General features: G+C 40.9%; 1 protein-coding gene across 4 annotated transcripts in view; it reads right to left on the bottom strand.

The window, feature by feature from the left end:
• Positions 1–19666, bottom strand: part of nop14 (NOP14 nucleolar protein homolog (yeast)) — a 53194-nt gene that overhangs the window by 18315 nt on the left and 15213 nt on the right. For all 4 annotated transcript variants that reach the window (XM_072593984.1, XM_072593993.1, XM_072594010.1 and 1 more), the window contains 6 exons: positions 14900–15048; positions 9386–9514; positions 8998–9120; positions 6489–6620; positions 4772–5093; positions 4287–4417 (listed from right to left, as the gene is read on the bottom strand). In XM_072593984.1, coding sequence (XP_072450085.1) covers positions 4287–4417; positions 4772–5093; positions 6489–6620; positions 8998–9120; positions 9386–9514; positions 14900–15048 — 986 coding nt within the window. The remainder of the gene's footprint in view (positions 1–4286; positions 4418–4771; positions 5094–6488; positions 6621–8997; positions 9121–9385; positions 9515–14899; positions 15049–19666) is intronic.

The raw sequence follows: 19666 nt of genomic DNA, 5'->3' as shown, positions 1-19666 counted from the left end.
CCAATCATATCTTATAAAGAACATCTGTGATGCAAAGGACCTTTCTTAAAGATTCCACCAAGCTTCTCCAGTACGTAATGCAATCCCATCTTCCAATCCACTACTAGCAACATACAAGTCAGCAATACGTTTCCCTTGCCTGGAAGAGTGTAATGCCAATAACACACCATCCTGGTCTCAACAGTGTGCCAGACTGGCACACAAACACCAGCTTAAACATTCATTCTCTTCACAAATAACCAGTAGGAGCAGAATGCAGCACAGCAACTCACCATAGCATCCCCTACACCTGTGACCTCTGCCATCAAGAACATGGAAATAAAATGCATCGGAATATCACAATGACGTAGGGTTTTAAGTTTCCCATCATTTTGAATTAGAATAATAACAGTTCTTTCATAAATGTTTGGGTTAAAATCCTGGAACTCGTTCCCTCATCACACAAACTAACTCAAAAATATGGCTCAATAATTTCTTCTCAAAAGGCAAGGGTATTAAAATGGGTAAAGGGCAAAAATGCAGGCTCCTCCATAGCAACCACATCTGTGAATGAACTGAAATGAGATCTTTTCTCAGTCTCTTTGCAACAGTTATAAAACGATGACCTTTGTTACAGACAAGTGACATCCCTAAGTTCTCTATCAAATCGTTCATGATAGAGTATTGTGTACAGGGGTTCGGAGGTCATGTTGCGGCTGTACAGGACATTGGTTAGGCCACTGTTGGAATATTGTGTGCAATTCTGGTCTCCTTCCTATCGGAAAGATGTTGTGAAACTTGAAAGGGTTCAGAAAAGATTTACAAGGATGTTGCCAGGGTTGGAGGATTTGAGCTATAGGGAAAGGCTGAACAGGCTGAGCCTGTTTTCCCTGGAGCGTCGGAGGCTGAGGGGTGACCTTATAGAGGTTTACAAAATTATGAGGGGCATTGATAGGGTACTAGACAAAGTCTTTTCCCTGGGGTCGGAGAGTCCAGAATTAGATGGCATAGGTTTAGGGTGTGAAGGGAAAGATATAAAAGAGACCTAAGGGGCAACTTTTTCACGCAGAGGGTGGTACATGTATGGAATGAGTTGCCAGAGGAAGTGGTGGAGGCTGGTACAATTGCAACATTTAAGAGGCATTTGGATGGGTATATGAACAGGAAGGGTTTGGAGGGATATGGGCCGGGTGCTGGCAGGTGGGACTAGATTGGGTTGGGATATCTGGTCGGCATAGATGGGTTGGACCAAAGGATCTGTTTCCATGCTATACATCTCTATGACTCTATATGAAAATATAATCAAGTATTGCTAACAAAAGCACACTTTGTTAAAGCTTATCATCTCACATTCAAGACAATGTGCCATTTCAAGAGTTAAAGTGCCATTATACTGCATGAGAGAACTGTGATGACTGATTAGTAGAGGTGCTGCCATGGAGAATTCACCCATTAAGTCTGATGACAGTTAACTCTGTTTACATTTTAAACCAGGCAGGTTAACTCTGATCGGTCAGAGCATCGTCTTGAAAAATAAACTGGTGAATGGTTAGCACCTATTTTATTGAGTTGTAACTGGTGCGGTTCATGTTCTTTCGGTCTTGAAGAACATGGCCATTTTATAGAATTATACAGTACAGAACAGGCCCTTCAGCCATTGTACCTGCAATAACAAAGTCTACACTTAGTCTTATTTTCTAGTACTTGGCCTACAGCAGTGAATGTTATGACTTGTCAAGTGCTCATCCAAGTATTGTTTTAGAAGTTGAGAGGTTGCCCACCTCAACTACCCTCCCAGGCAGTGTGTGCCAGATTCTCTTCATTCACTGGATGGACATTTTTTCCTCAAATTCCCTCTAAACTCCTGCTTTTCACTTTAAAAAAATATGTGCCCCCTGGTTATCGATCCTTTGACTAAGGGGAACAGCTGTTTCCTATCCATCCTGTCCAAGCCACTCAGTCGCAAATCTCAAGTGGATCCCCTATCAGCTTTCTCTGCTCTAAAGAAAACAACCCAAGCCTATGCAGCCTCTTTTCATAGTTGTGGGTGAGAATTTCAAGATCCCTCTGTTCCTCTGAGCTGCCTGTATCCTGCCATTCACTGAGTACTCCCTTATCTTAATATTTCTGAAGCACAGCTCCTCACACTTATCAGGGTTAAATTCCATGTGTTACTGATCTGACCAATCTGCCCATTTCCTCCTGAAATCTAAGAGCTCTTCTTGACTGTTAACCACATGACCAATCTTTGAGTGTCATCTTCTATACTCTTTATTTATACCACAATCAAGAAGGAACCCAGCACTGATTCCTGTGGTATGCCACTGTACAGTGCCCTCCAGTCACATAAACAGCTTTCCACCATCACATTGTCTCCTACCATTATACCAATTTTGGATCCAACTTGCCAAGTTACCTGGATCCCATGTGTTTTTATCCTTTTTAAAAAAAGGATCATGTCATACCTTATCAAAGGCTTTGTTGAAATCCACATAAACTACATCAACTGCACTACCTCTTCTACAGATCCGGTCAGCTCCTCAAAGAAATCCATCAAATTTGTTAGGCATGACCTCCTTCTGACAAAGCCATACTGACAATCACCGATCAAGTCTTGCCTTTCTAAGTGGAGATCAATTTTCTTCAATAGTTTTCCTACCACCGATGTTAGACTCGCTGGTTTATAATTTCCTGGCTTATCCTTACTATTCTTCTTGAAAAGTGGAATCACATTAGCTGCCCTCTAGTCTTCTGGCACTTCTCCTGCAGCCAGACTGGAATTTATAGAACTGGGTCACAGCCTGTGTATTATTTCTCGATTCCCACAGCAGCCTGGGATACAACTCATCCAGACGTGGGGATTTGTCCACTTTAGGCCTGCCAAAAACACTTCACTCCCCAGGTCAAACTGCTCAAGAACCTCACAGTCCAATTTCCTGAATTCTGTGTCTACATCTTCTTTCTCCAATGTTAAGGATTTGTGTAACACCCTACCAATGCTCTACAGCTCTACATATAGAAAGACAGAAGCATAATTAGGCCCATTAAACCCTACAACCTGCTGTATTGATTATGACTGAGCTCAACACTCTAATCCCACCCTCCTCATTTATCCCTTGACCCCTTTAGGCACAACAGCAATATCTCCTTTTTAAAAACTCAATGATTTGGCCTCAACCACTGAATGAATTCCACAGGTTCACTACTTTATGGGTGAAAACATTTTACCTCACTATTGTCCTTTCTGGAAACAAATATCTGCACACAGAACTCTAAAATAATCCCCTTTTGATGATTTCTACAAATGATTATGTCTTTAATCTTAAGTCCTTATTTATAAAATCCAGAATGGCAGTGACTTCCATCATTCACATGCTCTTTCAGGGAATCATTGGCTTGAAGCCTCAGGTCACTGTTTCGACACACTCTGCTCTCCAGAAAGCTTCTCCTTACTATGTTCTTTGCAGTGTCTCGCATTAAGTACGCACTCATTATAATTCACAGCATTACACTTTAGAACTGTTTCCACCACTTATCTACATATTTTATTAACTAGCTTATGTCTTCCTGAGTCCTTGATGGCCCTCCTTGCTATTAGTTGATTTTGGCATTATCAACATATTTCAAGGTCAGAGACTCATGTGTACTAAATATAATGAATAACAGTGGAGCCAACACACACCCATCAGGCATACCAGTTGGAAGTAGATAATAAATTCTTCCTGTTAGCAGAACCGTGAACCCTCTTACACACGCAAATCAAAGATCTTTCCGGATAGAGAGAGGAAATTAATCGCCTCTACAACCACCACGCTCCTAAAAGTAATTCATTGTATCAGATTTTGATTACAGAGGTGACAAGGTTCTACACACTAATTTGAATTGTACAGAAAAATGAAGCAGAAGGGCAGTTTTATAGCATGTCAGGCACACTTCATAACCCACCCTTAGAATTAATTACAGGCTCAGCACAGTCATGGGTTCATTCATGTCATGATGGAGCAAAGAAATGTATTTAAATTAAGATTTGCTGCTTTAATGGAGCTTTAAAGAATTTATTTCAATAATCTCTGCTGTATTTTTTTATGATCAAGCATTGTGCTTTTGTGTATAGAAACTTAAGGATAGGCAAGAAATTCAGCTTTACCAGCATTATATACTCCAAAAATAAATTAGATTTTTATAAAAGAAAATGTGTGTCATGTAACCAGTCTACACAGTGCCTTATAGAACAAATGGGTCAGATGGATAATACAGAGAATAAACAGCTATTTTATATTTGACTATTCACAGTATAAGTAACTCACCTCTAACTTGGTTTTGTTTCCTGCTGCAAGACTTGGGTGGTTACACTTCTGAATGCGTTCCACTATTAGACACTGTTCCTCTGATATATGCCCCGTCAGCAGGGACTTCAGGTCAGCATATGACTCAGGGACTGTGAAAATTAAACCATTAGAATGGTATCAGGGTGGAAACCTACTGGTCATGCCCCAGTGTGGCCAAGGACATACAACAAAAAGAACCACTGCATTTTCCCTGGGATGAGAGGGGTGTGCAATGAGGAATGATTGAGCGAGACTACAGAACTGTTTTACCTGAACTCCATTAGATCATTAATCCACTGCAATTCAGATATTAATTTAATAAGTCTCCTCAAACAACTGGTGCTAACAGCACAGGACCAAATGCAAGCTGAATATGCCAGTGAGGTCTTAGGCATGAACAATGCTAGGCTTTGCACATCCACACAAAAAAAAATGCCGCTCATTAGCAAAAGTCCAAAACTTACCAGGAAAAGTGAAAGGTAGCTCAGTCTTGGCTGCTTCCATCATAGCTTTTCTTGCTTTGTCATTTGGTGCACTCTCTTTAGTCAAAGTGGACTGAGCTGGTTCTTCATCAGTCGCAAGACTGTCCTTCTCACTTTCGACATCGGAGCCTAAATCTGAATGGCTATCATCTTCTATATCTGAATGACTGTCTTCATCACTCTCTTCACTTTGGTTCTCTTCCCCATCTTCATCCTCATCACTCTCTTCACCTTCCCCATTTTCCTCTTCATTTTCACTTGCCAGTTTCTTTTCTTCCTCCTCAAAATTCTCCAGCTTTCCTTCCTTTTAATAAAAAAAAGTTCAAGGTCAAACACCATTAGACATCCGACGTTTTGTTTAGGGTAGTCCCAAAGCAGATTGGTAAACACACACGAGAGAAAAAAAAAGGTCAGCAGAATCATTTACATTTAGTTCCATGATCAAGCCAAGTGGGGGTTACCTCAGTTGGCTAGGTCGCTATAGTGTGCTTCCAAATAATGTCAAAGCAGTATGGGTTTGATTCCAGTTTCAACTGAGGTGACTTGGGATCTGCCTCCTCCTCTTGCTACTGAGAGTGGAAAGCAATGGCAATTCATCATCAGCAAAAAAAAACTACCAAGAAAATGGTTCAGGATCAAACAGCAGTAGACAACAAACCAAGGACAAGTTTTCTCAGAGCACGCAAGACAAAAACAAAAATTCAAAATTGTTCATTGTCATGTCCTCCAGATATTTTAAAATTAATTGTCTCACCTTCTGCTATGCTGCCTAAAGTGATAATTATTTATGTTCAGATACTTAAACCACACATGGCATCACAGACAAACCTGTACTGTAGCCCTAGAGATGCCCTCACATACACAGCTGAATTACCCCTCACTAATCAGAACCACTGCTAATTCAAATTCTGGTTAAGATGGCAAATTTTTTCATACCTTCCAACAGAATGCAGCAACAGCTCTGAATACTGAATAATACTCTAAAAATAAGTTTTGTAGGTGCATTAAGTGTAAATCAGTGAAACTACGTCAGTGAGTAATAAACTGAATTTGAGTATCACAACAATCATTATTTTCTGCTTTCTGTCAAAGAAAAACATGATTTTGGTCATCATAACTGCCATATTCTAACCATTACTTTGCAAACCCTTACACCTCTCTTTCCTTTGTTAAAGCTTGCTTCTTTGATGCAGCTTTTCGGTCACTTCTGCTAATATCCATTGAACACCCTGCTTGCCACTTTTTGCAAATCATAGGGGCTATTGCAAATCTTTTCAACAATAATGCTGCTGTTGAGATTGCCAAACATTTGCAACAAACATGTAAACAGAATTTGAATCTGCTTCTTTACCAAAGAGGTTATCCAAAAATGATTAATGTTGTTAAGAGCAAACAGAAGAATTCCAAAGAAACACACTAAAGCATTAATCATTAATAATATACAGCAATGTGAAAGGATTAGACATAATTTAGTGCAAAACACTCCCTAAGTCTTTCCTACAAGAAATTACTGTTTTCACTACCTACGTCTGATACCTTTACATTCCTCTGTGCAGCTACATGTGACACTGAACTCAGTTCAAGTTCTATATGGTACCTTCCTGGATGCTGTGCTATGTGCTATTTAGCAGAAGTATTGTCCTCTATTGCTCTCACATCCAAAAGCAATGGTTAGGTTTTACCAGTTCTTGAACCCCACCTTGTAAACAAGGCAAGGATTATCAATCTTCTCCAGGATGAAGCCATCATGCAAATCATCTGCAGACATGTGTTGCGATTTGTTGTTGCCTTTCTGGACAAATTCTCCACGCATCCGACGTATTCTCTCTGCCTGAAATTTAGTGTCAGAACAAATTACTAACACTGATCATGGAACCCCAATACACTAAGTAAAACCAGCAAGTTAAACATAAATAAAATTCAAACTGCATGGTTTTTAAAATTAATGTGCTCCAATATACTGAAGAGCAGATTTCCATTCTGAGTTTAGTTAGCTCCTATCTCTTGGATCATTGGAGCAAGAGTGTTGTTCAACCTGGTAAGGAGAGAAAACATCTAGGGATCCTGCTGTGACTGCCCAGCTTCAAGAGCATTCACAACAAGGTCAGGTAAAGTTGATTGGATTCCCCTTGGTGAATAGCTTGCATGCTCTAATTGTCAAGATGTGTGTATACAGAATGATAACTTGTGGTAAGTGTCTCCAACAGGTGAGGGATTAGGAAAATATTACCAAGTGAAATAAACATGAAGTCATGCGTGAGTAATAGCTCTGCGGCTGAAGGTAGACCTTTTTTTAAAAGTCTGGTGGGAATCTGCAAATAAGATACTTGAACAAAGAAGTCAATCTGTGTCACAATAAGCAATTGGGGTGTTGGGGGGGTCAAATACCTCAGGCTACAGAGAAGGCTTTAAGTTTACTGGAGTGAGGGAGGGTTCTGGAGAGGGGATATGTAGGCTTACAAAGCAAAACGATATGGCAGCATTTCGGGGCAGCTATTTAAGTTAAGAGTGGGAATCAGAATAGGGCAGGAAAGGACAGAATGTATTTGGGACAGTTTCCTAGGCAATATATTGTAGATCCAGTCAGGCATGAGACTATTTTGGATCTGGTAATGTGTAATGAGGCAGTTCTAATAAACGATATCAGGGTAAAAATGTCCCATGAAACAGTGATCAACACATGGTAGAATTTAGCATTCAGTTTCAATGTGAGAAACTTGGGTCAAAAACAACTAAACTCAAATGAGGCTTATACACAAAAGAATGAGGACAGAGCTAGATGGAGGTAATTGGGAAAGGAGTTTAGCAGCAAAGATAATTCAGGAACAATGGCAGATATTTAAGAACCTAGTTTAAGAGTTTACGTAGGTTGGGCCTGTACTCATTAAAGTTCAGAAGAATGAAAAGCAACCGTATTGAAACACAAAATGTTTAAGGGTTTGACAGGATAAATGCTGAGAGATTGGTCCCTCTTTGGGAGAGTCAGTACCAGAAGAAATAATTGCAAAGTAATTGCCTATTTAAGACAGAGTGGATGAAGATTTTCTTCCCTCAGAGGTAAGTGGATCTGTAGAGAGCTGTAGAAGCTGGATCATTAAGTATTTAACGCAAAGTGTGCTGAGTACCTGGATTACACAGCCAGAGCAGGTGGCTATAAAGCAATATTTAAGAGGCATCTTTCAGATATATGAATAGATGGATATGGACCCTGTAGAGGCAAAAGGTTTTTTTTTAGAAAAGAATCAGTGTCAGCACTGGTGGGCCAAAGGGTTTGTTCCCGAATTGTATTAGACTGCTGTTTATTCATGCAGCCTACACCAAAGTCAACTCTCCTGTTTCTTCAGCGATTTGTGCTAACTGACAATAAAGAGATGTTTCGAGGAGGATTTTATCCAGTCCCACCTAATCGTAGTGGGCACCTTGATGTCAAGGTGACATTCCCACTTGAAGCAACGGACAGGGAAACAACAATTTGCAGTAATGAAACAGCGTGTTTTAATGGAGTGTGACTAACAGCATGTTAGTCCATACCAACAGACTGGCACATTACAAGTTCCAGTATGATGTCCTGAAGGACACACCAAAACTTAGGGCAGCCACCATGTTGGAGAAAAGGTCCTTAAGGCCTTTCAGCCACGATATACTGAACAGCTGGAAACTGTAAAATCTTTCAGGCTGAATAGTTGACATGTAATGAAAACTGTTAAGTGTTAACTGAATTTGGAAATGTAATGAATGATGTGCAGTGTGGAAAAAAATTGAAACGTTTTTGCATCTAATGTCATGTTAACTTTAAATGATAATTCAACATACTTAAAATAAATTTTATGAATAAAGTATATTTTGTGAAAAAAACCAGCATGTCTGCACCAACATTTTTCATCTGACCACCAGGATACTTTTCTGTACATACTGGTAACATTGCACAAGCAGATTTCCAAAATCAAGCTCAGCACAAAATGCCTGAAGTCTGGACTTTTTATCTACTTCACCTAAAGGTTAACAATTTCATGTCAATTCACATTATTAATATGAATCTCATCACCAATACATTGCACCTTCATTAGGTGTGAAGAGCAAATCAAAATCTGCATAAACAGCAGTGTGGTAACGAGCAGGCAACAGGTCTTCATGATGTTGGTTGGGAGATATATACTGGCCGGGACACTACTGAGGCATATGGTCAAAGAGTTCAATAGGTTCCACACCTCAAGTTTCTGTAGGCGTTCTTGCTCCTCCTTCGCCAACTCTTCCTTGGTTTTCAGTCTGTTAGAGGGCTGTGCCTTCATGTCAAAGAACAGCTCACGTACAATTATGTCATAATCCCCAGCCTTGAGGAAAGACCAAAAAAATGGAGAAAAATAAAATGCACTTTTATTATAATTATTTTATTTTACTCTAATCCCTGGAATAACTTGCTGTATACAATAGCACCACACAATGCCAGAAACCAGGCATAACAAGCAATTGATATAAAACTGATGAAAAAGACAGTCTCAATTTTAATTCATTTGCAACATCTTTATTTTAAGCTGCCTCATAGCTAATAGACAGCTTATTTGATAGCTGAGGTCATACCGTCCTGAAATCACTTACCTTGGGTTTCTCCTCCTCGCGCTCCTTTTTGGGAGCTTTATGAGCCAACAAGGAATGGACTTCCTTCCAATCTTTGTCCAGCTTCTCAGTCAGTTCCTGTGCCTTGTCTCGCTGCACCTGCCGCTCATACTGTTAGGATTAGAACATTCCATTGTTACCAAAATGAAGAACCTAGAAAAAGTGGACAACATTTAGCCCCCTTGGGTCTGCCCACGACTCAATGACCCAACCCTCCAGGATAGACTTGAAGTTGCCAGGAACTGGCCACTCTGCTGCTGAGACCAAGTAGGGAAAACAAAAATCAGAATACTGTAATCAACTATGTTTTCTTTGTTGAACACCATCACTGATGAGTAATGAGAATATTGGGGATAGGGATAAAAAGGCATTTGGACTGAGTCAAGAATTGTGATTTGGAATTTGTTCAATTCTCAATCAACATGAGAAGTTGGCAACATCACAAAGATGAACATGTCAAAAAACCAATGGCAAAAGCTGTTTTAGACAAGAGGTCATGTGCTGAAACCTTCAGGAATAAAGCTAACCCTAACCTCAGCCCACTTCTGCAGCAATTTGCAATTAAAGTTTGCGTTTATAAAATGGTCACGTGTACAGTATGAAATCAAACTACATAGAATTGAGGCTGAAATAAAAACAAAGTATTTAAAAAAAACATGCAACAGGTGCAGCAGCATTTATGGAGGGAGAACAATTAATGATAGAAGTGCAAAGTGGCTCCTTGTCTGGAAGAATATAGTTGGTCATACATCTGGGGGTTCAATCACAATACCACGTGCCTCCAACTGCCCAGATCCCACAATGTTCCTACTAATTTGGTCTTCTTCCAAGGTTCAAGTGGAGCAGTGAATTCTGGAACTAGGAGTCAATGCTACAAATTGTGTTGGCACGCTGTGCGCAGATGCTCAGCTTCAGAGGTTGCTGATCCTAAGCTCCTGAGAGATACTGAACTCGAAAAGTTAACTCTGATACCCTCTGTTTTCAATACGATCTTTATGTCAGATCACCAACAATTGCAGTATTTGGCTATTATGGAATGGGTGCTATGAGGAATACAATTCATTTCACATCTGAAATTGAGAACACAAGTGAAGTGGAATAAATGGGAACCTAGTTTCTATACAGGAATGCTTGAAATTTACTGAAATATTGTATGATTTTCCTTACTCATTATTGGGATGGGGTATCACTGGCTAGACCAGCAGTTCTGCCTACCCTTAATTGCCAAGACTGCAGTTAAGAGTCAACTAAATTGCTGTGTGTCTGGAGTCTAGCAGATTTCCTTGTCTAAAGGACATTAATGAACTAGATGAGCTTTTTTAATGATTGACCACAGTTACAAGGATGCTATTAGGCTAGTTCTTTATTCCAGATTTTTCAAAAAATAAACTCAAAATCCACCATCTGTCATAGTGCGGCTTGAACTCATAACCTCAGAGCATTGGTCGGAGGTGATGGATTGCTAGCCCAGTGACATCATCACTATGACACTGTCTCCCTGTAAATATTTAAAGGAGATCAGTTGAATATTTTAAAACAGTTGCAACTGTGTATTAAGTAAACTTAAGCTCCTTGCTGGATCTGGTTCTGGAGAAAGAAGCTTGACAAATGTTCAATATGGCATAAGGGTGGGGTTGGGGGGGGAAGAGAGAGAGAGAGAGAGAGAGAGAGAGAGAGAGAGAGAGAGAGAGAGAGAGAGAAGGAGAGAGAGAAGGATATTACCGATAGCAACCACAACATGTACGATTCAAATTTCTTCTTGACGAGGAAAAAGGTGGCCTACGAAAGATGGCTTTGGATTGGGAGTGGGGGAGGCAGATTTTATTAAAATAAAGCAGGACTGGAACACCTCCTTGCCAGCAAGATCACCAGATTGGAGTAGTGGAGGGCATCCAAAAAAGACCAACATGTACCCTTTAGAGGGAAATGTAGGAGCAAGAAGTTCAGAGAACCTTGGTTGTCTATCCCATTTCAGGACTGGATGAGGAAGGGCTTTTAGCAAGTCCAAAGGGAGTAATTCAGCTGCGTTTCTAGAGAAATACAGGAAGTGCAGGAAGGAACTTAAGGAAGAAGAACAAAAACTGGGCATGATAAAGAACTTGCCAACAGAATCCTAAGATATTTTATAAACACATTAAAGGAAGAGATTAACCAGAGTTTGAGTAGGACCCATTACAGACTAAGGGTGCAACCTGTGTTTGAAGCCACAAGATATTGAAAGGGTGTTAAATGAATACTTCTCTTTGGTCTTCACTCTGGAAAAGGAGGACATAGGTATAGACTTCAAAAAAGGGAAGGTGAGGAACTTGCACAATTTGATATAGGAATTGGGGAGGTATTGGAGGCTTTGTTAGGCTTTAAAAATATACAAATCCTCTGGTTTGGATGAACTGCATCCCAGACTGCTAGAGGTGGGGCAGGAAATTGCAGGGACTCTGACACAAATTTTTACTTCCTGCCTGGCCATGGGGGAAGTACCAGAGGACTGAATAATGGCTAATGTGGTTTCACTTTTTAAGAGGGGTGGTAGAGATGAATAAGGAAATTACAGACCAGTGAATCTCCCATCAATGGAAGAGAAACTATCGGAGAATATCCTTAAGTAGTGGATTAATATCCATTTGGAAAGCCATGGATTAATTAACGATGGTCAGCATGGCTTTGCCAGAAGGAGGTCACACGTAATAAATTTGTTAGAATTCTTTGAAAATGCGATCAAATGTCCTGATAAGCAAAGTTCAGTTGATGTAGTTTGTATGATTTTAGCAAACGTTTGACAAGGTCCCACATGACAGACTGACCTTTCAGACTGGAGGCCTGTGACCAGTGGTGTGCCACAAGGATCAGTGCTGGGTCCACTGCTTTTCGTCTTATACATAAATGATTTGGATGTGAACATAGGAGGTATAGCTAGTAAATTTGCAGATGACATCAAAATTGGAGATGCAATGGACAGCGAAGAAGGTTACCTCAGAGTACAACAGGATCTTGATCAAATGGGCTGAGGAGTGGCAGATGGAGTTTAGTTTATATAAATGCAAGGTGCTGAATTTCGGAAAAGTAAATCAGAGCAGGACTTATACATTTAATGGCAAGGTCCTGGAGAGTGTTGCTGAACAAAGAGTGCAGATTCATAGCTCCTTGAAATAGAGTTGCAGGCAGATAGGTTAGTGAAGAAGGCATTTGATATGCTTTCCTTTTATTGGTCAGACCATTGAGTTGGGAGGTCATGTTGCGGCTGTACAGGACACTAGTTATGCCACTTATGGAATATTCTTTGCAATTCAGATCTTCTTCCAATTGGAAGGATGTTGTGAAACTTGAAAGAGTTCAGAAAACATTTACAAGGATGTTGCCAGGGTTGGAAGATTTGAGCTATCGAGAGAGGCTGAATAGGCTGGGGCTGTTTTCCCTGGAGCGTCAGATGCTGAGGCGTGACCTTATTGAGGCTTTTAAAAACTTGAAGGGCATGGATAGAATAAATACATGGTGGGGGAGTCCAGAACTAGAGGGTATAAGTTTTTGGTGAGAGGGGAAGGATATAAAAGAGACCTAAGGGGCAACCTTTTCACACAGAAGGTGGTGCATGTATGGAATAAGCTGCCAGAGGAAGTAGTGGAGGCTGGCACAATTACAGCATTTAAAAAGGCATCTGTATGGGTATATGAATAAAGTTAAAAATCACACAACACCAGGTTATCGTCAACAGGTTTATTTAGAAGCTAGCTTTCGGAGCGCCTTCATCAGGTGGCTGTGGAGGTTAAGATCACGTTCACAGAATTTGTAGCTCACAGAGTCAAGTACACATGACTCCAAGTCATGGCATACGAATAGGAAGGGTTTAGAGGGATATGGGTCAAGTGCTGGCAAATGGGACTTGGATAGGATAGGTTAGGTTAGGATATCTGGTTGCCATGTACGAGTTGGACCGAAGGGTCTGTTTCTGTGCTGTACATCTCTGACTCTGTGACTGAGAAGGTTAAAATACATAGAATTCAGCGAAACTTGGTGAGATGGACCAGAAGCTGGCTTAGTAATTAGACACAAAGTGTAGTGGCAGAAGGCTGTTTAAGTGACTGGAGGCCGGCGTCCAGTCACTTAAATGATATAACTGAAAATGTGGGGGTAATATTAAACAAATCTGCAGACAACATCAAGATTGGCAGGATGGATAATAGCAATGAAGATGGTTGTGGTTATAAGATATAGGTGGGCAGACCAGTGGTAGATGGTATTTAATCCTGTTAAGTGTGAGGGAGAAACAAGATGAGGGAGTTATTTAATGAATGGCAGGACACTGGGAGGCTTAGAGGAAACAGAGGATCTTGAGGGTCATTGTTCACAGATCGTTGAAGTTGGCAGAGCACATAAATACAATAATTGGCATGTGGGTCATTTGCTTTCATCAGTTGTGACATAAATAAGATCAAAGAGGTAATGTCGGAGTTGTACAGAGCGCTGGTTAGACCACTGTGTGCAGTTCTGGTCACCTCAATACAGGAAGGCTGTGATAGCACTGGAGGGTGAATAGCGAGCAGCTGTTCTCCTTGGTTGAAGGTCAATCACAGAGGACATAGTTTTAAGGTAAGGGACAGGAGATTCAGAGAGGATTTGGGGAAAAATCTTTTTCACTCAGCAGGTGGTGGAAATGTGGAATGCACTTCCTCGGAAGGTACTGGTAACCTACAAGCTTTAAAAATATCTAGATGAGCACTTCAGATATCATAACATCCAAGGATATGGGACAATGCAGGAAATTGGGATTAGTGCAACGTTAGTATTAGTTATGTCAATGCAGACTCAATGGGACAAAGGGCGTTTCCTACACTGTATGACTCTATGAAAGTAACACAGTCCTCCAACTCTGGCCTCCAAATACACTGCCTCACCAATGGTGATTATGTTTTATGGAAACTGGGCCTAAATGCTCCTTCTCCACTTCTCTTTTTCATCAGTTATTAAAATAGCTTCTTCACCAACCCTTTGCTCATCCTCTTTATGTCTTTAGGTTGCTCAGTGACTTTTCTTTGTTCCTGTGAAGCACCAATGGACACTGTTAAGGACACTATTTGGATCCGGGTTATTGTTGAAATCCCTCCATGGTTTTTCACTTTTCCTCAGTTAAACTCCTTAAACCTTAGGTACTAGCTCAGGACCATGAATTAGAGCTTTATCAATCAGCAGAAATCTCATGACCCACACTCATCATGTTTTAGCTTCCTTCGGCAGTCTTGGTCTACCTTTCTGTTGAAGTAACATCTATTTGCTTTCGATGGTCTTGGAAAACATTGATGCACTGAGCACATTGTGCTCTAGAGGGATGAAAATTACAGTACACAGTGAGATATTAAGCTTCATTTAATGAGTCAAATCACCAGCTCCAGCCAAAGACTACATGACTCGGTAAATGTTGTGACACATCAGCCTGAAGTGCTTCAGTTTCCATGGTCCCTACTAATTATACGCACCGATAAGCACAAAGTTTGAAAAGCATACCTTCTCCTTCTTAGATTTAGCAATAAGCTCATCAATTAACTCTTTCCGGGACTTGGGTGTTGGTTCCTCCTCCTCACCCTGCTGCTTAGATACTGTCTTCTTCTGCAACAGCCCACCACCGCCAAAGTGTGCAGCCGCAGTGAACTCAGCTGTGAGTAATGAGGGAGCATAGTACTTAAGGAGCATAATAAACAATCCAGCCAGCCATCTTTCAAAAGTAAATAAGGTTTTTCTCTTGTGCCAATACTGTATTACATATCAGCTATGCACTAACAGGAAAGTGAAGCCTAGGATCAGAGCTCCAGCACAAGAGTGACATCACAGGTAAAACCCCAAGTTCATTGGTTGGTGGTAGTCAAATTTGTAATTACCTGTTACAGGTAACTTTCAGTTTGAAGGCAAACAGGAGAAATATTTGCAGGCTACAAACTAAAACAACAGTATAAAATGTTTAAAAACCAAATTAAGTAGGAAGTCCTTAAAATGAAGATGCCAGGCCAGGCAATGTGAGAGCTGTTATTCAAAGTGACCACATCTGCAGCAAGTGCTGGATGCTTGAGGATCTCCGACTTTGAGTTGATGAGCTGGAGTCTGAGCTTTGGTCACAGTAACATATCAGGTACGGGCAGAGCTACGTGGATGCAGTGTTTCAGGAGGCAGTCACACCTCTTAGATTAACTCGGTCAAACTTGGTCAATGGTCAGGGACAAGAGGATATGACGATGAGTGACGCAGGTAGAGGGATCAAGGAGGTGGTGTTGAAAGACCCTCAGCCCCTGAGCTTGTGGGTAGAGACATGGCTACAAGGGAATCAAGGGCGGGAACTAAATATCCAAGAATATACGGCCTATTGAAAGGAGAGGAAGATGGGAAGAGGGGGAGGGGTTGCCATATTTGTAAGAAATGAAATTAAATTGATAGCGGAAGTGATATAGAATTGAAAGACATCGAATCCGTGTGGGTAGAGTTGAGGAACTACAAAGGAAGAGAGACCAGGTGGGTGTTGTGTTGCGTCCACCTAGTAGCAGTAGCATGGGGGAACGTAAAAAAAGGCCTGTAAGAAAGGCACTATCATAAGAATCACAGGGGACTTCAGGTGGACTGGGAAAATCAGGTTAGCAGCCAATGTCAAGAAAGGAATTTGTGGAATATTTATGGATGTTTTATTTGGAGCAGCTTGTGGTAATGTCTACTATGGAACAGGCAATTCTGGATTTAGCGATATGTAATGAGCCAGACTTGATTAGGGAGCCGAAGGTGAAGGAACCCCTAAAGAACAGTGACCATATGATAGAATTTACTCTGCAGTTTGAGAGGGAGGAGCTGCAATCAGATGTAACAGCATTACAATTGAGTAAAGGTAACAAAGACATGAGGGAGGAGCTGGCCAGATTGGTAAGGAAGCTGGTGCAGCAGCAGCGGCAGGAGTTTCTAGGGGTCATTTGGGAGACACAGCAGAAATGCATTTCAAAGAAGAATAAGCATAGTAAGGGGTAGAGGAATCAACTTTGGCTGACAAGGATAGTTAGGGGTAGCATAAAAGCAACAGAAAATACAATGTGATGAAGATTAGTGGGAAGCCAGAGGATTAGGAAGCCTTTAAAAACTATGAGAGGACAACTAAAACAAAAGGAATAAGGGGAGAGAAGATGAAGTGAGAGAAAGCTAGCTAGTAACATAAAAGATTGCAAAGGTTTTCTTTGATATCTAAAAGATAAGAGGCAAGAGTGGACATTGGATCACTGGAAAATGAGGCAGGAGAAGTAGTAATGTGGAACAAAGAAATGGTAGAGGAAGTGAAGAGGTACTTTGCATCAGTTTTCACAGTGAAGACACCAGTGGCATACCATAACTTCAAGAGTGTGTAGTGGCAAACACTCAGGAGGAAGTGCTGGTGAAGCTGATAAGTTTGAAGGTGGATAAATCAACTGGACCAGCTGGACTATAGCCCAGAGTTGTGAAGAAGTTATCTATGGAGATTGTGGAGGCATTGGCGGTGATCTTTAAGAAATCACTGGAGTCAGGGATGGCCAAGAGAACTAGAAAATGGCTGTTTAAGAAGAAAGGCAGAAGGTAGGAAACTATAAGCCAGTTAGCCTGACCTCAGTCATTGATGAGATCTTAGAATCGATTATCAAGGATGAGATTGCAGGATACTTGGAAGTGCATGGTAAAATAGGGCAGAATCAGCACGGCTTTGTCAAGGGAAGGTCATGCCTGACAAATCTGTTAGAATTCTTTGAAGAGATAATGAGCAAGTTAGACAATGGAGAACCAGTGGGTTTTCTTTCATTCATTCACAGGATGATTCATTCACATTGCCAGTTAGGCCAGCATGTATTGTCCATGCTAGGTGACCAGAGAGCAATTAAGAGTCAATCACATTGCTGTGGGTCTGAAGTCAAATGTAGTCTAGAGCAAGTAAACTTGGCAGTTTACTTCCCTGGAGGACATTAATGAACCAGATGGATTTCTCATGACAATTGACAAAGATTCATGGTCATCATTAGACTCTTAATTCCATTTTTTTAAAAATTCATTAGATCTTAATTCCAGACTTTTTTGAATTCAAATTCCACCATCTTCAATGGTGGGATCTGAACTTGGGTACCCAGGATATTACCTTGGCAGATGTAATACAATATGGCGAAATGTGAGGACGTGCACTTTGGTTGGAAGAATAGAGGAGTAGAGTATCTTCTAAACGGGGAAAGGTTTCATAAATCTGAAGTGCATTGGGATTTGGGAGTCCGAGTTCAGAATTTTCTTAAGGTTAACCTGCAAGTTCACCTGGCAGTTAGAAAGGCAAATGCAATATCATTCATTTCAAGCGAGCTAGAAAACAAGAGCAGAGGTGAATTGGTGAGGTTTTGGTCAGAGTGCATTTAGAATATTGTGAGCAATTCTGGATCCTGAATCTAAAGAAAGATGTGTTTGCTTTGGAGGGGGCCCAGAGGAGATTTACAAGATTGATCCTTGGGGTGAATGGCTTGTCATATGAGGAGAGATTGAGAACTCTGGGTCTATACTTGATGGAGTTTGAAAGTTGGGGGTGGGGGTGGTTCTGACATGGAGAAGATGTTTTCACTAGCAGGAGACACTAGGAGTGGAGGCACAGCGTGAGGGCCTTTAGAACCAAGGTCAGGAGAAACTTTGTCTGCCAGAAGGTGGTGACTCTGTGGTGGAACTCAATGACTTGGCCTCCCCAGCCCCTGTGGCACTGACTGTATTTAAAGCAGAGATCAATAGTTTCTTGATTAGTAAGGGGATCAAGGATTATGGGGAGAAGACAGGAGAATGGGGTTGAGAAACAGGTCAGCCATAATCAAATGGCAGAGCAGACTAGATAGGCTGAAAGTCCTAATTCTGCTCCTATATCTTTTGGTCACTCAGTTCACCTCAGAGACAAATGTCATGAATTCAAGTTCTACTATTGAATGCAAAATAAAGACTGCTATCCCCGGGGTACTTTCAGGAGGTGCAGTCCTTTGGATAAGTTGATAAACAGAATCTCACCATCAAGTGAACTTAAAAAACAAAATTAAAAACTAAGCACATCCAGCTACCTGGATAATATTTATCCTTCTATCAAAAGCAGAGCCAGGGACTCTTGGTTGCGGGGACCGTGGGTTCAGCCACATCAGCAAAGTATGGCCAGCAGCAAAGAGATGGCGCCTAAAAGTGGGGCAACTCTTATGTTGGTGGGTCCGGCACAGGCAGTTCCAAATTCTCCCCTGAGTCTAGATGCTGGCAAGGACTCTGTCAGTGACACTGATATTCTGAACTTTTTACTTCTTTTTTTTCTAATTTATTCCTATGACCTATAATGTTGGACTGTTTATTTCTTTACTTGTCTAACTGTTTTTTGTTTCCTAAGATGTTTATCTTAAGTATCTGAACCCACGTACTTTTGTACCTAAGGTGGTGCTGTAATGGGGCAACTGTAAACTTTTCACTGTACTCATTTGACTATGTGTCAATTCAATTCATGAGAGAGGTATTACCTGGTTATGATCTCACTGCGGTTTAGTATGCCTCACTGTGTTAAAACTAGCTGCCATATTTCCTACAATACAGCAGTGAATACACTCAAAGTGCTTAATGATTAATCAAAGTCATGAGGGATGTAAGTCATTATCATGTTAATTCACAAACAAATTCCTCTCATCAAAACTGTCTACTACAGATTCCAGGAAAAGCACAGAAGGTCAGGCAGCATCTGAGGAGCAGAAAAATAGACTGTTTCGAGCAAAAACCCTTCCTCAGCCCTATTCCTGATGAAGGGCTTTTGTCCAAAACATCGATTTTCCTGCTCCTCGGATGCTGTCTGACCTGCTGTGCTTTTCAAGCACCACTCTGATCTAAACTCTGGTTTCTAGCATCTGCAGTCCTCACTTTTGCCTATTACAGATTCCTGCCATTTTCAACATCTGCCAATCCTCCCACCCTAAAATAAACACTGGATTCCTTCCAGGGATTGGAAGAAAACACGGAATCATCTCTCTACCATCATCAAAAATGCTCTCTTCAATAAATGTCTCTTCAAAGTGTTGCCTTCGAATACAACTCAGATTCGTAGAGTCAATTTAAAGTTTTACTACTGAATAGTTAAAGAGTGAGAGTTTCTCCACCTAGTGCTTTATTAAAATCTGACTGATTCCCATCATAGGCAGGGATTGATCGTGAAAAATAATGCAAGCCCTGTATATACTTTAGCCCTTTACAAACAATCAGGATTAGTTAAATCATACGACATTTTTCGTGCTC

This window comes from Chiloscyllium punctatum, chromosome 2 (assembly GCF_047496795.1).
Source record: "Chiloscyllium punctatum isolate Juve2018m chromosome 2, sChiPun1.3, whole genome shotgun sequence".
Classification (NCBI taxonomy): domain Eukaryota; kingdom Metazoa; phylum Chordata; class Chondrichthyes; order Orectolobiformes; family Hemiscylliidae; genus Chiloscyllium; species Chiloscyllium punctatum.
Note: the sequence above shows the minus strand (reverse complement) of the source record. Positions and strands in the feature narration are given on the sequence as shown.